The sequence below is a fragment of the Cetorhinus maximus genome, chromosome 10, assembly GCF_964194155.1.
Source record: "Cetorhinus maximus chromosome 10, sCetMax3.hap1.1, whole genome shotgun sequence".
In the NCBI taxonomy this organism is placed as follows: domain Eukaryota; kingdom Metazoa; phylum Chordata; class Chondrichthyes; order Lamniformes; family Cetorhinidae; genus Cetorhinus; species Cetorhinus maximus.
This window is the reverse complement of record NC_135888.1, coordinates 51,208,248-51,224,433: the sequence shown is the minus strand read 5'-3', so window position 1 is coordinate 51,224,433 and position 16,186 is coordinate 51,208,248. Positions and strand designations below refer to the sequence as shown.

General features: G+C 52.2%; 1 protein-coding gene across 10 annotated transcripts in view; it reads right to left on the bottom strand.

Moving 5' to 3' along the window:
• The window catches only part of exd3 (exonuclease 3'-5' domain containing 3), a 567,474-nt gene that overhangs the window by 442,606 nt on the left and 108,682 nt on the right, over window positions 1-16,186 (bottom strand). For 7 of the 10 annotated variants that reach the window (XM_078550476.1, XM_078550481.1, XM_078550475.1 and 4 more), the window contains one exon: window positions 9,271-9,335. The exons of the other annotated variants lie outside the window; for them this stretch is intronic. In XM_078550476.1, the coding sequence (XP_078406602.1) occupies window positions 9,271-9,335 (65 nt within the window). The remainder of the gene's footprint in view (window positions 1-9,270; window positions 9,336-16,186) is intronic. 10 annotated transcript variants of the gene reach the window in all.

Here is a 16,186-nt window from a genome sequence, read left to right as displayed (position 1 = left end):
TTGGGCATAGTGCGGGGGTCACCGTGCAAATTCATGTGCTTGTGCAGAGGTCACCATGAGTGCGCAGGCATTTGTGTGGGGGTCACCATGAGAATTCGGGTACTGGAGCAAGGGTCAGCCTGAGTGTGCAGGCACTAGTGCGGGGGTTACCATGAGAATCTGGGTGCTAGTCTAGGGGTTCATCATGAGAATGCAGGCACATGTGCGGGGGTCACCATGTGAGTGCGGGCCCTGGAGCAAGGGTCAGCCTGAGTGTGCAGGCACTAGTGCGGGGGTTACCGTGAGAATCTGGGTGCTAGTCTAGGGGTTCATCATGAGAATTCGGGCGCATGTGCCGGGGTCACCATGAGAATTCGGGTGCTAGTGCCAGGGTCACGATGAGAGTTCGGGGGCTTGTGCTGGGGTCACCGTGAGAATTCGGGCACTTGTGCAGGGGTCACCGTGAGAATTCAGGCGCTTGTGCCGTGGTCAACATGAGAATTCAGGTGCTAGTGCCGGGGTCACCATGAGAATTCAGTCGCTTGTGCCGGTGTCAGCATAAGAATTCGGGTGCGGCGGCCCGGGGTCACCATGAGAATTCGGCTGCTAGTGCCAGGGTCACCATGAGAATTCGGGCGCTTGTGCCAGGGTCACCATGAGAATTCGGGCGCTTGTGCCAGGGTCACCATGAGAATTCGGGCGCTTGTGCCAGGGTCACCATGAGAATTCGGGCGTGTGAGCCAGGGTCACCATGACAGCATGGGCGCTAGTGCCTGAGCCACCATGATAATTCGGGCACTTGATTGGGGGACACCATGAGACTGTGGGCCCTTGTGCTGGTGTCACCATTAGGATTCTGGCGCTTGTGCGCATGTCACCATGAGAATTCGGGCACTAGTGCGGGGCTCAGCATGCGAATTCGGGTGCCAGTGTGGGAGTCACCATGTGAGTGCTGCCATTAGTGTGGGCGTTAGTGGGCCCTTGTGCCAGAGTCACCATTGGAATTCTGGCGCTTTTCCGGGAGTCAGCATGAGAATTCAGGCACTAGTGTGGGGGTCACTGAGAGAACTCGGGTGCTAGTGCGGGGGTAACCATGGGAATTCAGGTGCTAGTGTGGGGGTCACCATGAGAATTCAGGTGCTAGTGCAGGGGTCGCTATGAGAATTCAGGCGCTAGTGTGGGGGTCACCATGAGAATTCGGGTGCTAATGCGGGGGTCATCATGAGAATTCAGGCGCAGCTGCCGGGGTCACCGTGAGAATTCGAGCGCTCATGCGGGGGTCACCATGAGAATTCGGGCACTAATGTGGTGGGTACCATGAGAATTCGGGCACTAGTGTGCGGGTCACCATGAGAATTCGGGTGCTAGTGCGGGGGTCAGCATGAGAATTCGGGTGCCAGTGTGGGAGTCACCATGTGAGTACGGGCGTTAGTGCGGGGGTCACCATGACACTGTGGGCCCTTGTGCCAGAGTCTCCATTGGAATTATGGCGCTTTTGCGGAAGTCAGCATGAGGATTCGGGCATAAGTTCGGGGCCACCATGTGAATGAGGGCACGAGTGTGGTGGCCACTGAGAGAACTCAGGTGCTAGTGCGGGGCTTGCCATGAGAATTCGGGCACGAGTGCAGGTGTCACTATGAGAATTCTGGCACGTGTGCGGAGTTGACCATGACAACACAGGCGCCTGTGCTGGAGTCACCATTGAAATTTGGGCACTAGTACAGGGGTTAACATGAGAGTGTGGGAGGCTGTGTGGGGGTCACCATGAGTGCACGTGCCTTTGTGTGGGGGTCACCTTGAGAATTCGGGCGCTAGTGCTGGGGTCACCATGAGAATTCTGGTGCTTGTGAGGGGGTCACCATGAGAATTTGGGCGCTAGTGCGTGGGGCACCATGAGAATTCGGGCGCTAGTGCGTGGGGCACCATGAGAATTCGGGCGCTAGTGCGTGGGGCACCATGAGAATTCGGGCGCTAGTGCGTGGGGCACCATGAGAATTCTGGCGCTTGTGCGGGGGTCACCATGAGAATTCGGGCGGTAGTGCAGGGCCAGGATCACCATGAGAATTCGGGCGCTGCTGTGGGGGTCACCATGAGAGGGCAGGCTTTAGTGCAGGGTTCACCGTGAGAGCGCGGGCGTTAGTGCGGGTGTCACCATGAGAATTCGGGTGCTTATGCTGGGTCACCATGAGAATTCGGGCGTGTGCGCCAGGGTCACCATGACAGCATAGGTGCTAGTGCCGGAGTCACCTTGATAATTCGGGCACTTGACTGGGGGTCACCATGAGACTGTGGGCCCTCGTGCCAGTGTCACCTATGGAATTCTGGTGCTTTTGTGGAAGTCAGCATGAGGATTCGGGCACTAGTGTGGGGGCCACCATGTGAATTCGGGCACTAGTGTGCGGGTCACCATGAGAATTTGGGTGCTAGTGCGGGGCTCGCCATGAGAATTTGGGCGCTAGTGCAGGTGTCACTATGAGAATTCTGGCACGTGTGCAGGGGTCACCAGGAGAATTTGAGTGCTTATGCTGGGTCCTCCATGAGAATTCGGGTGTGTGCGCCAGGATCACCATGACAGCATGGGCGCTAGTGCCTGTGCCACCATGATAATTCGGGCACTTGAATGGGAGCAGCATGAGACTGTGGGCCCTTGTGCTGGAGTCACCATTAGGATTCTGGCGCTTGTGCACATGTCACCATGAGAATTCGGGCACTCGTGCAGGGGTCAGCATGAGAATTCGGATGCCAGTGTGGGAGTCACCATGTGAGTGCGGGCATTAGTGAGGGCGTTAGTGGCCCCTTGTGCCAGAGTCACCATTGGAATTCTGGTACTTTTGCGGGAGTCAGCATGAGGATTCCGCACTAGTGTGGGGGTCACAGAGTACTCGGGTGCTAGTGCGGGAGTAACCATGAGAATTCAGGCACTTGTGTGGGGATCACCATGAGAATTCAGGTGCTAGTGCAGGGGTCGCCATGAGAATTCAGGCGCTAGTGTGGGGGTCACCATGAGAATTCGGGCGCTCATGCGGGGGTCACCATGAGAATACCGGCACTAGTGTGATGGGCACCATGAGAATTCGGGCACTAATGTGGTGGGCACCATGAGAATTCGGGCGGTAGTGTGCGGGTCACCATGAGAATTCGGGTGCTAGTGCGGGGGTCCGCATGAGAATTCGGGTGCCAGTGTGGGAGTCACCATGTGAGTACGGGCGTTAGTGCGGGGGTCACCATGACACTGTGGGCCCTTGTGCCAGAGTCACCACTGGAATTATGGCACTTTTACAGAAGTCAGCATGAGGATTCGGGCACAAGTTCGGGGGCCACCATGTGAATGAGGGCACTAGTGTGGTGGTCACTGAGAGACTCGGGTACTAGTGCGGGGCGTGCCATGAGAATTGGGGCACCAGAGCAGGTGTCACTATGCGAATTCTGGCACGTGTGTGGAGGTGACCATGACAACACAGGCGCCTGTGCTGGAGTCACCACTGAAATTTGGGCACTAGTACTGGGGTCAGCATGAGAGTGTGGGAGTCTGTGTGGGGGTCACCATGAGTGCACGTGCCCTTGTGTGGGGGTCACCTTGAGAATTCGGGGGCTAGTACGTGGGGCACCACGAGAATTCGGGCGGTAGTGCAGGGCTGGGATCACCATGAGAATTCGGGCGCTACTGTGAGGGTCACCATGAGAGGGCAGGCGTTAGTGCGGGGTTCACCGTGACAGCGCAGGCGTTAGTGCGGGGGTCACCATGAGAACTTGTGTGCTTATGCTGGGTCACCATGAGAATTCGGGCGTGCGCGCCAGGGTCACCATGACAGCATGGGTGCTAGTGCTGGAGTCACCTTGATAATTCTGGCACTTGACTTTGGGTCACCATGAGACTGTGGGCCCTCGTACCAGAGTCACCATTGGAATTATGGTGCTCTTGTGGAACTCAGCATGAGGATTCGGACGCTAGTGTGGGGGCCACCATGTGAATGCGGGCACTAGTGTGGAGGTCACTAAGAGAACTTGGGTGCTAGTGCCGGGGGCACCATGAGAATTCGGGCGCTAGTGTGGGGAGCACCATGAGAATTCGGGCACTAGTGCCGGGGTCACCATGAGAATTCGGGTACTAGTGCCGGGGTCACCATGAGAATTCGGGCGCTAGTGTGGGGAGCACCATGAGAATTCGGGCACCAGTGCTGGGGGCACCATGAGAATTCTGGCACGCGTGCAGGGGTGACCACGACAACGTGGGCGCCTGTGCTGGAGTCACCATTGGAATTTGGGCACTTGTACAGGGATCAGCATCAGAGTGTGGGCGGTTTTGTGTGGGTCACCACAGGAATTCCTGTGCTTGTGCAGGTGTCACCGTGAGAATTCGGGCGCTAGTGCGGGGGTCACCGTGAGAATTTGGGCGCTAGTGCGGGGGGCACCGTGAGAATTCGGGCGCTAGTGCCGGGGTCACCGTGAGATTTCGGGCGCTAGTGCCGGGGTCACCGTGAGAATTCGGGCGCTAGTGTGGGGAGCACCTTGAGAATTCGGGCGCTAGTGCCGGGGGCACCATGAGAAATCGGGTGCTAGTGCGGGGGTCACCATGAGAATTCTGGCACGTGTGCGGGGGCGATCACGACAACGTGGGCGCCTGTGTTGGCGTCACCATTGGAATTTGGGCACTTGTACAGGGGTCAGCATCAGGGTGCGGGCGTTTTTGTGGGGCTCACCACAGGAATTCCTGTGCTTGTGCGGGTGTCACGGTGAGAATCCGGGCGCCAGTGCGGGGCTCACCGTGAGAATCCGGGCGCCAGTGCGGGGCTCACCGTGAGAATCCGGGCGCCAGTGCGGGGCTCACCGTGAGAATCCGGGCGCCAGTGCGGGGCTCACCGTGAGAATCCGGGCGCCAGTGCGGGGCTCACCGTGAGAATCCGGGCGCCAGTGCGGGGCTCACCGTGAGAATCCGGGCGCCAGTGCGGGGCTCACCGTGAGAATCCGGGCGCCAGTGCGGGGCTCACCGTGAGAATCCGGGCGCCAGTGCGGGGCTCACCGTGAGAATCCGGGCGCCAGTGCGGGGCTCACCGTGAGAATCCGGGCGCCAGTGCGGGGCTCACCGTGAGAATCCGGGCGCCAGTGCGGGGCTCACCGTGAGAATCCGGGCGCCAGTGCGGGGCTCACCGTGAGAATCCGGGCGCCAGTGCGGGGCTCACCGTGAGAATCCGGGCGCCAGTGCGGGGCTCACCGTGAGAATCCGGGCGCCAGTGCGGGGCTCACCGTGAGAATCCGGGCGCCAGTGCGGGGCTCACCGTGAGAATCCGGGCGCCAGGGCGGGGCTCACCGTGAGAATCCGGGCGCCAGTGCGGGGCTCACCGTGAGAATCCGGGCGCCAGGGCGGGGCTCACCGTCCGAATCCGGGCGCCAGGGCGGGGCTCAGCGCCCGAATCCGGGCGCCAGGGCGGGGCTCAGCGCCCGAATCCGGGCGCCAGGGCGGGGCTCAGCGCCCGAATCCGGGCGCCAGGGCGGGGCTCAGCGCCCGAATCCGGGCGCCAGGGCGGGGCTCAGCGCCCGAATCCGGGCGCCAGGGCGGGGCTCAGCGCCCGAATCCGGGCGCCAGGGCGGGGCTCAGCGCCCGAATCCGGGCGCCAGGGCGGGGCTCAGCGCCCGAATCCGGGCGCCAGGGCGGGGCTCAGCGCCCGAATCCGGGCGCCAGGGCGGGGCTCAGCGCCAGAATCCGGGCGCCAGGGCGGGGCTCAGCGCCAGAATCCGGGCGCCAGGGCGGGGCTCAGCGCCAGAATCCGGGCGCCAGGGCGGGGCTCAGCGCCAGAATCCGGGCGCCAGGGCGGGGCTCAGCGCCAGAATCCGGGCGCCAGGGCGGGGCTCAGCGCCAGAATCCGGGCGCCAGGGCGGGGCTCAGCGCCAGAATCCGGGCGCCAGGGCGGGGCTCAGCGCCAGAATCCGGGCGCCAGGGCGGGGCTCAGCGCCAGAATCCGGGCGCCAGGGCGGGGCTCAGCGCCAGAATCCGGGCGCCAGGGCGGGGCTCAGCGCCAGAATCCGGGCGCCAGGGCGGGGCTCAGCGCCAGAATCCGGACGCCAGGGCGGGGCTCACCGCGAGAATTCGGGCGCTAGTGCGGGGCTCACCGCGAGAATTCGGGCGCTAGTGCGGGCCTCACAGCGAGAATTCGGGCGCTAGTGCGGAGCTCACTGTGAGAATTCGGGCACGTGTGTGGGGGTGACCATGACAATGCAGGCGCGACCATGACAACGCGGGCGCCTGTGCTGGAGTCACCATTGGAATTTTGGCACTAATACGGGGGTCAGCATGAGAGTGCGGGCATCTGTATGGGGGGGGGCACCATGAGAATTCGGGCGCTAGTGCAGAGGTTACCATGAGAATTCAGGCACTAGAGTGAGGGGCAGCTTGAGAGTGTGGGTGGTTGTGTGGGGTCACCATGAGAATTTAGGTGCTCATGCAGGGGTCACCGTGAGAATTTGGGTGCATGTGCAGGAGTCACCATGAGAATTCGGGTGCTTGTGCCGGGGTCACCATGAGAATTTGGGCACTAGTGTCGGGGTCAGCGTGAGAGCGCGGGCACTTGTGCAGAGGCCACTATATGCCTCACATTAATTTGGTCAGGTCACATTGCATGGGCACACGTTAGTCTGGAGGGTTAGCCTGTATGTGCGCATTACTCGCGGGGTCAAGTTGCAGGTGCACATTAGCCGGGGTTGTTCAAGGAGGTCACATTGCACGGGCACGCGTTAGTTAGACCATAAGACATAGGAGCAGAAATTAGGCCATTCGGCCCATCGAGTCTGCTCCATCATTCAATCATGGCTGATAAGTTTCTCAACCCCATTCTCCCACCTTCTCCCCGTAACCTTTGATTCCCTTACCAATCAAGAACCTATCTATCGCGGTCTTAAATACACTCAATGACCTGGCCTCCACAGCGTTCTGTGGCAATGAATTCCATAAATTCACCACTCTCTGGCTAAAGAAGTTTCTTCTCATCTCTGTTCTAAAAGGTCTTCCCTTTACTCTGAGGCTGTGCCCTCGGGTCCTAGTCTCTCCCACTAATGGAAACATCTTCCCCACGTCCACTCTATCCAGGCCTTTCAGTATTCTGTAAGTTCCAATCAGATCCTCCCTCATCCTTCTAAACTCCAGACCCAGAGTACTCAAACGTTCCTCATATGTTAAGTCTTTCATTCCCTGGATCGTTCTCGTGAACCTCCTCTGGACCCTCTCCAGGGCCAGCACATCCTTCCTGAGATATGGGGCCCAAAATTGCTCACAATATTCTAAATGTGGTCTGACCAGAGCCTTATAAAGCCTCAGCAGTACATCCCTGCTTTTATATTCTAGTCCTCTCGAAATAAATGCCAACGTTGCATTTGCCTTCCTAACTACCGACTCAACCTGCAAGTTAACCTTAAGAGAATCCTGGACTGGGACTCCCAAGTCCTTTTGCACTCCAGACTTCTGAATTCTCTCACCATTTAGAAAATAGTCTATGCCTCTATTCTTCCTACCAAAGTGCATGACCTCACACTTCCCCACATTGTATTCCATCTGCCACTTCTTTGCCCATTCTCCTAACCTGTCCAAATCCTTCTGCAGCCTCCCCGCCTCCTCAATACTACCTGTCCTTCCACCTATCTTTGTATCATCTGCAAACTTAGCCAGGATGCCTTCAGTTCCTTCATCTAGATCATTAATGTATAAGTTGGGAGGGTCAAGCTGCGCACGTGTTAATCATGGGGTCAAATTTCACACGCACATTAATCAGGGTGCTCAAACTGAGCGTATGCTTATCTGCGGGGGTCAAGTTGTGCACGAACATTACTCGTGGGATCAGATTGCACACATATGTTAATTGGGGGGGACGAGCTGCGTGCACGGACACTAGTGGGGGTGACTCACTGTCCTCAGATGCCATATTGTTTGACACCTTGCGTGTATACTGTTGCATGTCGCCTTGCATGAAGGTTGTTAAATCTTGTGCATACATTATAGAGTCAGAGTTATTTTTGGCACATAAGCAGACCATTCAGCCCATCAATTTATGCAGACTCTTCACGGAGCCCAATCAGTCCCTTTTCCCCTGCTCCATCTCCATAGCCCTGCAAGTTTATTTCCCTGACGTGTCCATCCAATTCCAATTGAAATCAATCATCTCTGCTTCCACCACCCTCGTAAGCAGTGAGTTCCAGGCATCCACCACTAGCTGTGTAAAAAAGTTCCCTTGCCCAAAATCTTAAATCTGTGTCCCCTTGTCCTAGTGCCATCAGTTAATGGAAGAGTTTTTCCTTTTCTATCTTAACAAGCCTGTCATAATCTTGTACACTTCTATTAAATCTCCCCTCAATCTTCTTTGGTCCAAGAAGAACAATCCCAGCTTCTCCAACCTAACCTTGTAGCTAAAATCCCTCATCCTTGAAATGATTCTGGTTAATCTCCTCCGCACCCTCTCAAAAGCCCTCACATCCTTCCTAAAGTCTAAATTGTTTCTCTCTATCCCTTCTGCCAAAATGCATCACTCCACGCCTCTCTGTAGAAAATTCCATCTGCCACTTGTCAGCCCATTCTGTTAGCCTAAATAGGTCCTGTTGTAGTTGATTCATATCATCCTCACTGTTTGCCACACTTCAAAGTTTGAAGTCATCAGCAAATTTTGAAATTCTACTCTGTACTGCACATGCATCAATATTGCATGCCTATTAATGTGAGTGTTGCCTTGCACGCGTGTTAATGTGAGTGTGTCACTGTGTACACCGGTTAATGTCACCTTGTATGCACATTGCACATCTGTGGCCTTGCAAGCACATTAATGTATGTCACCTTGCACATGCACTCTGGTGAATGTGTCACCTTCTTTTCACATTAATGCAATTGCATCGCCAAGTATATGTCCACAGTCCTTGGAATCAAAGAAAAGACATATCCCAGCCTGTTTTTATTCCTCGAAGAGAACTTGGATACTCTCCCCCACCCTTCAGAAGCCAGAATGTTCCTTTCATAACTAGATAAGTGACCATTCCAGCCTGATTCAATCACAAATCAGAACCATTATCCAACCTGGAGCCAAGATAATGAGTTGAACAATTTAGTGAGCTTCAGTTTTGTGACATCCCCCTTTTCTGAAATCTCACCTTGCTCCTGCCAGCTCCACCCTCTGCCTCAGTTACACTTACCAGTGCAAACCCCTAATGCAACTCAACATGAACTTGCATAAATAATGGTTCCCCATGTTAGCGCTGAAGACACGCACTGCATAAATCCCAAGGCCTATTATGAGATTCTATCAATAGGGGACTTACCTCATGAATCTCTTTCTTTGTCCAATGTGCTTGCAGGATGTGCAACAAGCGGAGAGGGTCCAGGCCTGGGGAGAAGCAGATTGATCGCCTGTGACAAGATGCACTTGAAACACTGTGGTATTGTTACTGAGTACAGAATGGGCACTTTGTGCCACCTTGAAAACTGTTAACCTTCGAGCTGTCACTCAAGATTAGCAACTGAACCTCATTCACAATCCAAACAAATCTCCAACAAACATCACTATGTCAGTGTTTTTATTAATAGTCGCAGAACTGTCCCCACTCACTAATGCCAAGGGTGTACTCCCAACATTTAAACAAATTGCCACCCTGCACAGCAGTTTTGTGTGTTAAGCACATCACTGGAGAGATAGCTTGGCACAGTTTGTGTAGATGGAGAGGAGGATAGGTTTATTTAATCGATTTTTTATTTAACATTATTCCCCCTCTGCCTTTGTCTTTTCCATCTGTTGTCCCTGACCCTCCACCATATTTCCTGTTGGAGAGCAACATCATCAGAAGACAAGATAGCCCAGATCAACACTTCAACCATCAGCCAACAGTATACTGGGTGTTCCAAGGCAGGCTCAGTGCAACCAGTGCCCCCTTTCACCCTTTTCCCATCTACCACTCACCTCACCCTCCTCCCCTCCACCATGCACCTTCCTTCCTCTCTTTCCTGCCCATCTCCCTCCCTTCCATCCTCCCTCTCCCACCCTCCTCTACCTCTTCCCCCGCCCCCCTCACCCCAATCCCTTCCCTGTGTGAGAGTTCAATGTCCTATAAACTGTTTTCTGGACCTCTTGATGTCGAGGGATATTGAAATCAGATTGTTGGAGTGGATTGTCATGTCATTAATGCAGACTTGGTCACTCAGTGAGTGTTGCTTATTTCCATCACCATGGGATTAGGGGTCAATGCTGCTGTCCAGTCATGTAATGATACAGGGATAACGGATCCAACGCACCATCTCACTGATTAAAATGAGGATTTGAACTTGGCTGTGCTGCCAAGGGAAAGCAGCAAGGGAGGCTGGGTATCTCCCCACATGGAGGGGCACTCCTCCTAGTGACTCGCTCAGAACCAATCATGCTAAAACCCTGGGAAGATGCTGTCCCTCAGCTGTGAACAGTCTCACATTAATTGGAGCTTCCTGTAACACTCCTGTGAAGCACCTTGGGACATTGTATTATGTAAAGATGGTATATAAATACAAGTTGTTGGTTTTGTTCTTGAAGTCACTTTTTGAAGTCACTTTTGTAGGAAATGCAGCCATTTTGTGCATAGCTCCCCCAAACTGCATTCTGACAATGACCAGACTATCAGTTTGAGTGATGTTGATTGAAGGAAAAATATTGATCAGGGTACTGGGGAGAACTCCCGTGCTTTTCTTTGAATAATGCCATGGAATCTTTTGCATCCACCAGAGTGGGCAGACAGGACCTCGGTTTCACAAGTCATTTCAAAGATGGCAACTCCAACAATGCAGCATTCTCTCAGAACTGCACTGGAGTGTCAAGCTGGATTATGTACTCGGGTTTCTGGAGTGGATCTTCAGCCCACAACCTTCTGATTCAAGCTACATGGTCATTTTGACTGATAACTGACATTCATAAATTTTTAACACGAATCAAATTCTCAAACTGCCATGGTGAAATTTGAATTAACCATCTTTGCACTCCTAGTCAGGAAACATAATCACAACAGGACAGATTCACAAGAATACCAAACCTCAAAGGGAACAGCAATTTATATTGCATAAGAACAGGGTGCTGAGCGGTTGGCAAGTGGACTCTGATTAGTAGAGGCATTGTCATGGAGAATGCACCAAGGAACAGTTAACTGCCAGATCTTTGTTTAAATTCAAACCAGGCAGGTCAACTCTGAATGGTCAAGGCATTGCCATGGGGAATGAACCAGGGAATGGCTGTTCCCCCAACCTTTGTTTAGTTGAAAAAGGTGCAATGCATGGACATGTTCTTTATGTATACAAAGGACAGGGTCCTGTGTGTGAATATATGTAGCTTCTAGCATGTGTAAATGAGCCACACTACGAGCCCGACTGATAATCTTAAACTGGTTGTCAGTGCAATTCTTAGCACAAACAGGATTGTTTAGCAAGTGTTGTCCAATTGCAAATCATTTCAAATGTTGGACATTATGTTCTGAGTTTTGCAAGTACAGTTGATTGAGTACAATCAGTACTTTGCCTGTTGCAAACAGTTGAAGGGACGTGCTGTTTGATATGAACCCCCAGTTGTTGGGACTTATGATCTACATGCACGCCGTCACACTGGCACTGAAATTCATATACCATATCACTCATGTGTGTGGTCGACAGGAGGTCTTTTTGGCTTGAGGCAGCATCCTATTAGTGGAGTAACCACTGATGTTGCTACTGCATAGTAGCAACTTGAAACAGCTCAAATATTTGAGGCACCTTCCCTTCCAGCATAATCTGAGATAGACTGGGCACTTATCAGGACCAAAAGTGGCAGCCTTAGGCGCATTCATGAGCTTGCACAACATGTAGCAAACAATGATCTGATCAGGGTAGCCATTATCCCACAGGATAGCTTTGATACACCCTATTTCAGAGTCCTAGGCACTTGGCTAGTGACAGAATGTAACTGAGGCAGAGACCAGGGAAGTGCTAGGAGCAATCTTCAATCTGGCCCAAGATAGCAGATCTCACCCAGGGCAGTAGTAAGAAGAAAATAAATGCCTGCACAGGGTTGGAAAGCGGGCCATCATCCAGGGTAGCCCCTCCAACTCATTATCCAGAAGCTTTACTGGAAGTATCTCAGCATAAATAATAGCAGGACCAGCTATGATGATGATCCTTGTTATCAAATAGCTTGCAGTTGCTCAATACTGAAGTGCACACATCAAGTACAATAACTTGGGAGGAGTACTAGCATCTCTACTGCAGTACAAAGACAATCAATAAGAGCCAATCTCACTGTATAATATTGTGGTGCATTGCTGTCTCTCACTATATAATACACTGGGACATAAGAACAAGAGTAGGTCATTTAGTTTCTCGAGTCAGTTCGGCCAATGAGATCATGACTGATCTGTGACCTAACTCCATATACTTCTCCTTTGCCGCACATCCTTTAATGTCTTTGGACAACAAAAATCTATCAAACTCAGTTTTAAAATTAACAACTGAGCAAGCATCGATTGCAGTTTGTGGAAGAGAGTTATATGTTATATAGTGATAATTTGTGCAAGAGAATTCCAAACTTCCACCACCATGTGTGTGTAGGAGTGTTTACTAATTACACTCCTGAAAGGTATAGCTCTAATTTATTGATTATGCCCCCATTACCTAACTCCCCAATTAGCGGAAATAGCTTTTGCAATCTACGTTATCTGTTCCCTGTACAACTCTTGTACCTTAGGGATATAAACTGGTTCTGTATCACATTAAATTCCTTTTTGAACACCTCCCACTGATCTTCTGTCATTTTACCCATGAACAGATTTGGCCAATTTATTGTGGACAGTCTCTGTCTCATCCTATTGTAAGACAGCCATACGTAAATCAGGAGACAGTAGCATAGTGGTAAAGTTATTGGACTAGTAATCCAGTGACCTGGACAAATGCTCCAGAGTAAAGTTCAAATTCTGTCACACTGGCTGGGGGAGTTTGAATTCAATTAATTAATAAATCTAAAGGCTAGTCTCATTAATAACTATACTGTTCCCAACTACCACTACATTTCTATTAACTTCTCCCTCTTAAATAGCTACCTGTGCCATGGTGTCATGGTCAGCTTGCGATACTACCTTTTCCACCTGAGTCTCCTTCATCAGTTTATACTGATTTTGACTGCCTTATTTATACTTGCCGCTTAGGGCCCTGGTGCCAGCCTGGTTCAGGTGATGCCTGCCTGAATGATACAGTTCCTTCCTGCCCGATACTGGTATCAGTGTCCCATGACGTGGAATTCCTCTTTCCCACACCACCCCTTCAGCCCCTTACTCCAAAGTGCCATGGTTTACATGCTGGCTGTCTTTCTAACAGTCTTTACCCTTACCCTCACAGGCAGCCAACACATTGTACCTGTTTGGATAAGATCAGTTTCTGAGAGTCCTCATTCTCTTTAGTACCTTGGTTCCCCTTACTCTGTACACTTGTTTGTCCTTCAAAAAGATTGCACGGCATCATCATCTGGGGTGTTTGGTTGGGTTCCGTTGGGAAGGCAGGGGACTGCTAAGGCCGATTGGTGCCCAGCAGGTTCTGCTGGAAATAGAATAGCATGCAACAGACAACTGAGTTTTGGACGAGTTTTGGCTTGGAATCTTCTCGCCTTGCCTTTTGTCTCTGCCTTTGCTACATGCTTGCTTTCGAAGGAGGCTGTACTGTTTTTCATTTGATTGTGCCAGGCACAGCAATCATGGGTACGCTTCTCCCAGGACTCAAAGTCATTATCAAGCTCCTAAGTGAAACCTTCAGAGTGTCCTTGTCAAGCTTCCTTTGACTGCCATCCCAGACTTAGGCTCTCCGAGGAAGATTGGCTTGATAAGCGAGTGTCAGGCATTCAGGTTGCATGATGAGCCCAACTCAGTTGTGACTGTCTCAATATGGTGTGGATGCTTGGCATGCCAGCTCCGGTGAGCACCTCACTGTCTGGTATTTTGTCCTGCCATCTTATCTTCAAAAGCTTCTGAGTGCAGTTCAACTGAAAGTGGTTGAGCTTCTTGGCATGCCACTGTTACACAGTTCAAGTCTCGAATGTGTAGAACAGAGTGTGGAGGGCTATTGCTCTACAGGTTTTCAGTTTGGTATACGGACTTACTCCTCTTTGTTCCCACACTGATGTTCCAAGTCTGCCAAAGGCTACTTTTGTTTTGGCAATTCTTCTATGTGTCCGTCATCAACATAGACAGCTCGAAAGCGTGTGCTGCGAGATAAGTGAACTTATCCACGGGAGACAGGTTCTAGACATGGACTGAAACTTTGGGCTCATGATAGGGCTTTCCTGGAGCAGGATGGCACATCACTTCAGTTTCCTTCATGCTGATCGTAAGGCCAATGCTACATTACATGTCCAGCTCTGAAGCAGCAGCTAGTGCACAGTCATTGCAAAAGAGGAAATCGCAAGCTATGTCCTTGGAGATCTTGGTGTTTTCCTGGAGTCGCCTCAGATTGAGCAGCTTCCCATCCATGCGATATCTGATTTCAATGCCAGGATCACCATCATGGAAGGCATCGGGCAACATGGCAGAGAAAGCCATGCTGAAGAGGGTTGGGACCAGCATGCAGTCCTGTTTAACTGGAAATGGTTCAGGAGACTCACCACCATCAAGGACACGTATGAGCATGCCATAATGGAACTGTCAAGCCATTGTGATCTGGACACCATTAATCACACCAACACCATTTTGAGCCTGTACATTTCTACAAGATGTGATCGAAGACAAGAGCCAACTGTCCTGATACCACTCTCCCTCCCTCATGTGTCAAGAGTGTCTCCAACTCGCACTTGAGCTCAATGACTCTGAGCCAGAGAGATTTGAGACAAAAATGTCCACTGTAGATGTGTTCACTCAGGACTGTCTCTCTGTCTATAAACGCCCACATACTGCAGTCCAGACACACAATCTGCTGTCATATCTTAGTCTAGATTATTCCACCCCTCTTTACCCCACCTTGTCCACACCTAACCCCTACCGCTCCTCTCTTGCCCCTTCCCACTCCTCCTGCCACTCCTCTCCCCTCATCTCCCCCCTCCCGCCATGATCCTCTCATCTGTCATTCCCTCCCCTCCACCCAGTCCCTCTGCCTCACCTCGCCCATCCCACATACCTCTTCCCCACCTCTACCCTATCTCCTTCACATCTCCCAACCCTACCCCCCTCCTCCCATTTCTCACTCCTACTGCTCTCCACTCCACTCCCCCTTCAAATCCTAACAACTTCCTCCCCACACCTATCCCTTCACCCAGCCTTAACACCCTTCGCCTCCCCTCTCCCACCCTTTATCCTCTTCTCCTCCCACCTCCATGCTCCCTCCCCACTGCCCCCTCGTGCTCCACTCCCTTCATCCTCCGCCCCTCTTCCATGTCCCCTCCACTTCCTTCCGCCCTTCTCGCCTCTCTTCTATCCCCTCCGCCTCCTCCCCCTTACCCTGTCTCACCCCCTTCCTTCTACCTCCACTCTACCCCTCTATCCCCCTCCCTCCTTTCCTCCCTCTACACCCTCCCTTTTTCACCTCCCTCCCCCTCTTCTCTCTCTCTCCCTTCCCCCCTTCTCTCCCTGTTCCCTCCCACTCACTCCCCTGTTAATTCACCCACCCATTCCTCATTCCCCCCCCACTCCTCTCTCCCGCTGGATCCCACTCCTCCCCCTACCTCCCTCCCTGTCCCATCTCCCCCACTTTCACCCTTCCCCCTGCCTCTCCCCAACTCACCATCCTTTCCCCCAACAAATCCAATTCTAATGGATTAACTGGGCCCTTCAACTAGCCACATCAGGCAGTATTTAATGGAGGCAAAGGGGAGGTGGTGGCATAGTGGTATTGTCACCGGACCCAGGGTAATGCTCTAAATTCTACCATAGCAGAAGGTGAAATTTGAATTCAATAAAAATCTGGAATTAAAAGTCTAATGATAACTATGAATCCATTGTCGATTGTCATAAAATCTCATCTGGTTCACTAATGTCCTTTAGGGTAGGAAATCTGTCATCCTTACCTGGTCTGGTGCCGGGTCCGCAGTAATGTGGTTGACTCTAAAATGCCCTCTGAATTGGCCTCGCAAGCTACTCAATTGCATGAAGTCGCTAATCAGTCAAAAAAAAAAATGAATGAAACCAGATAGACCAACCAGCATCGACCTCTGGGTCTTTTTCGGAGTGGCAGGCAGTGACTGGTGAGGTAGACCCTAACACCTACCGCTCCTCTCTT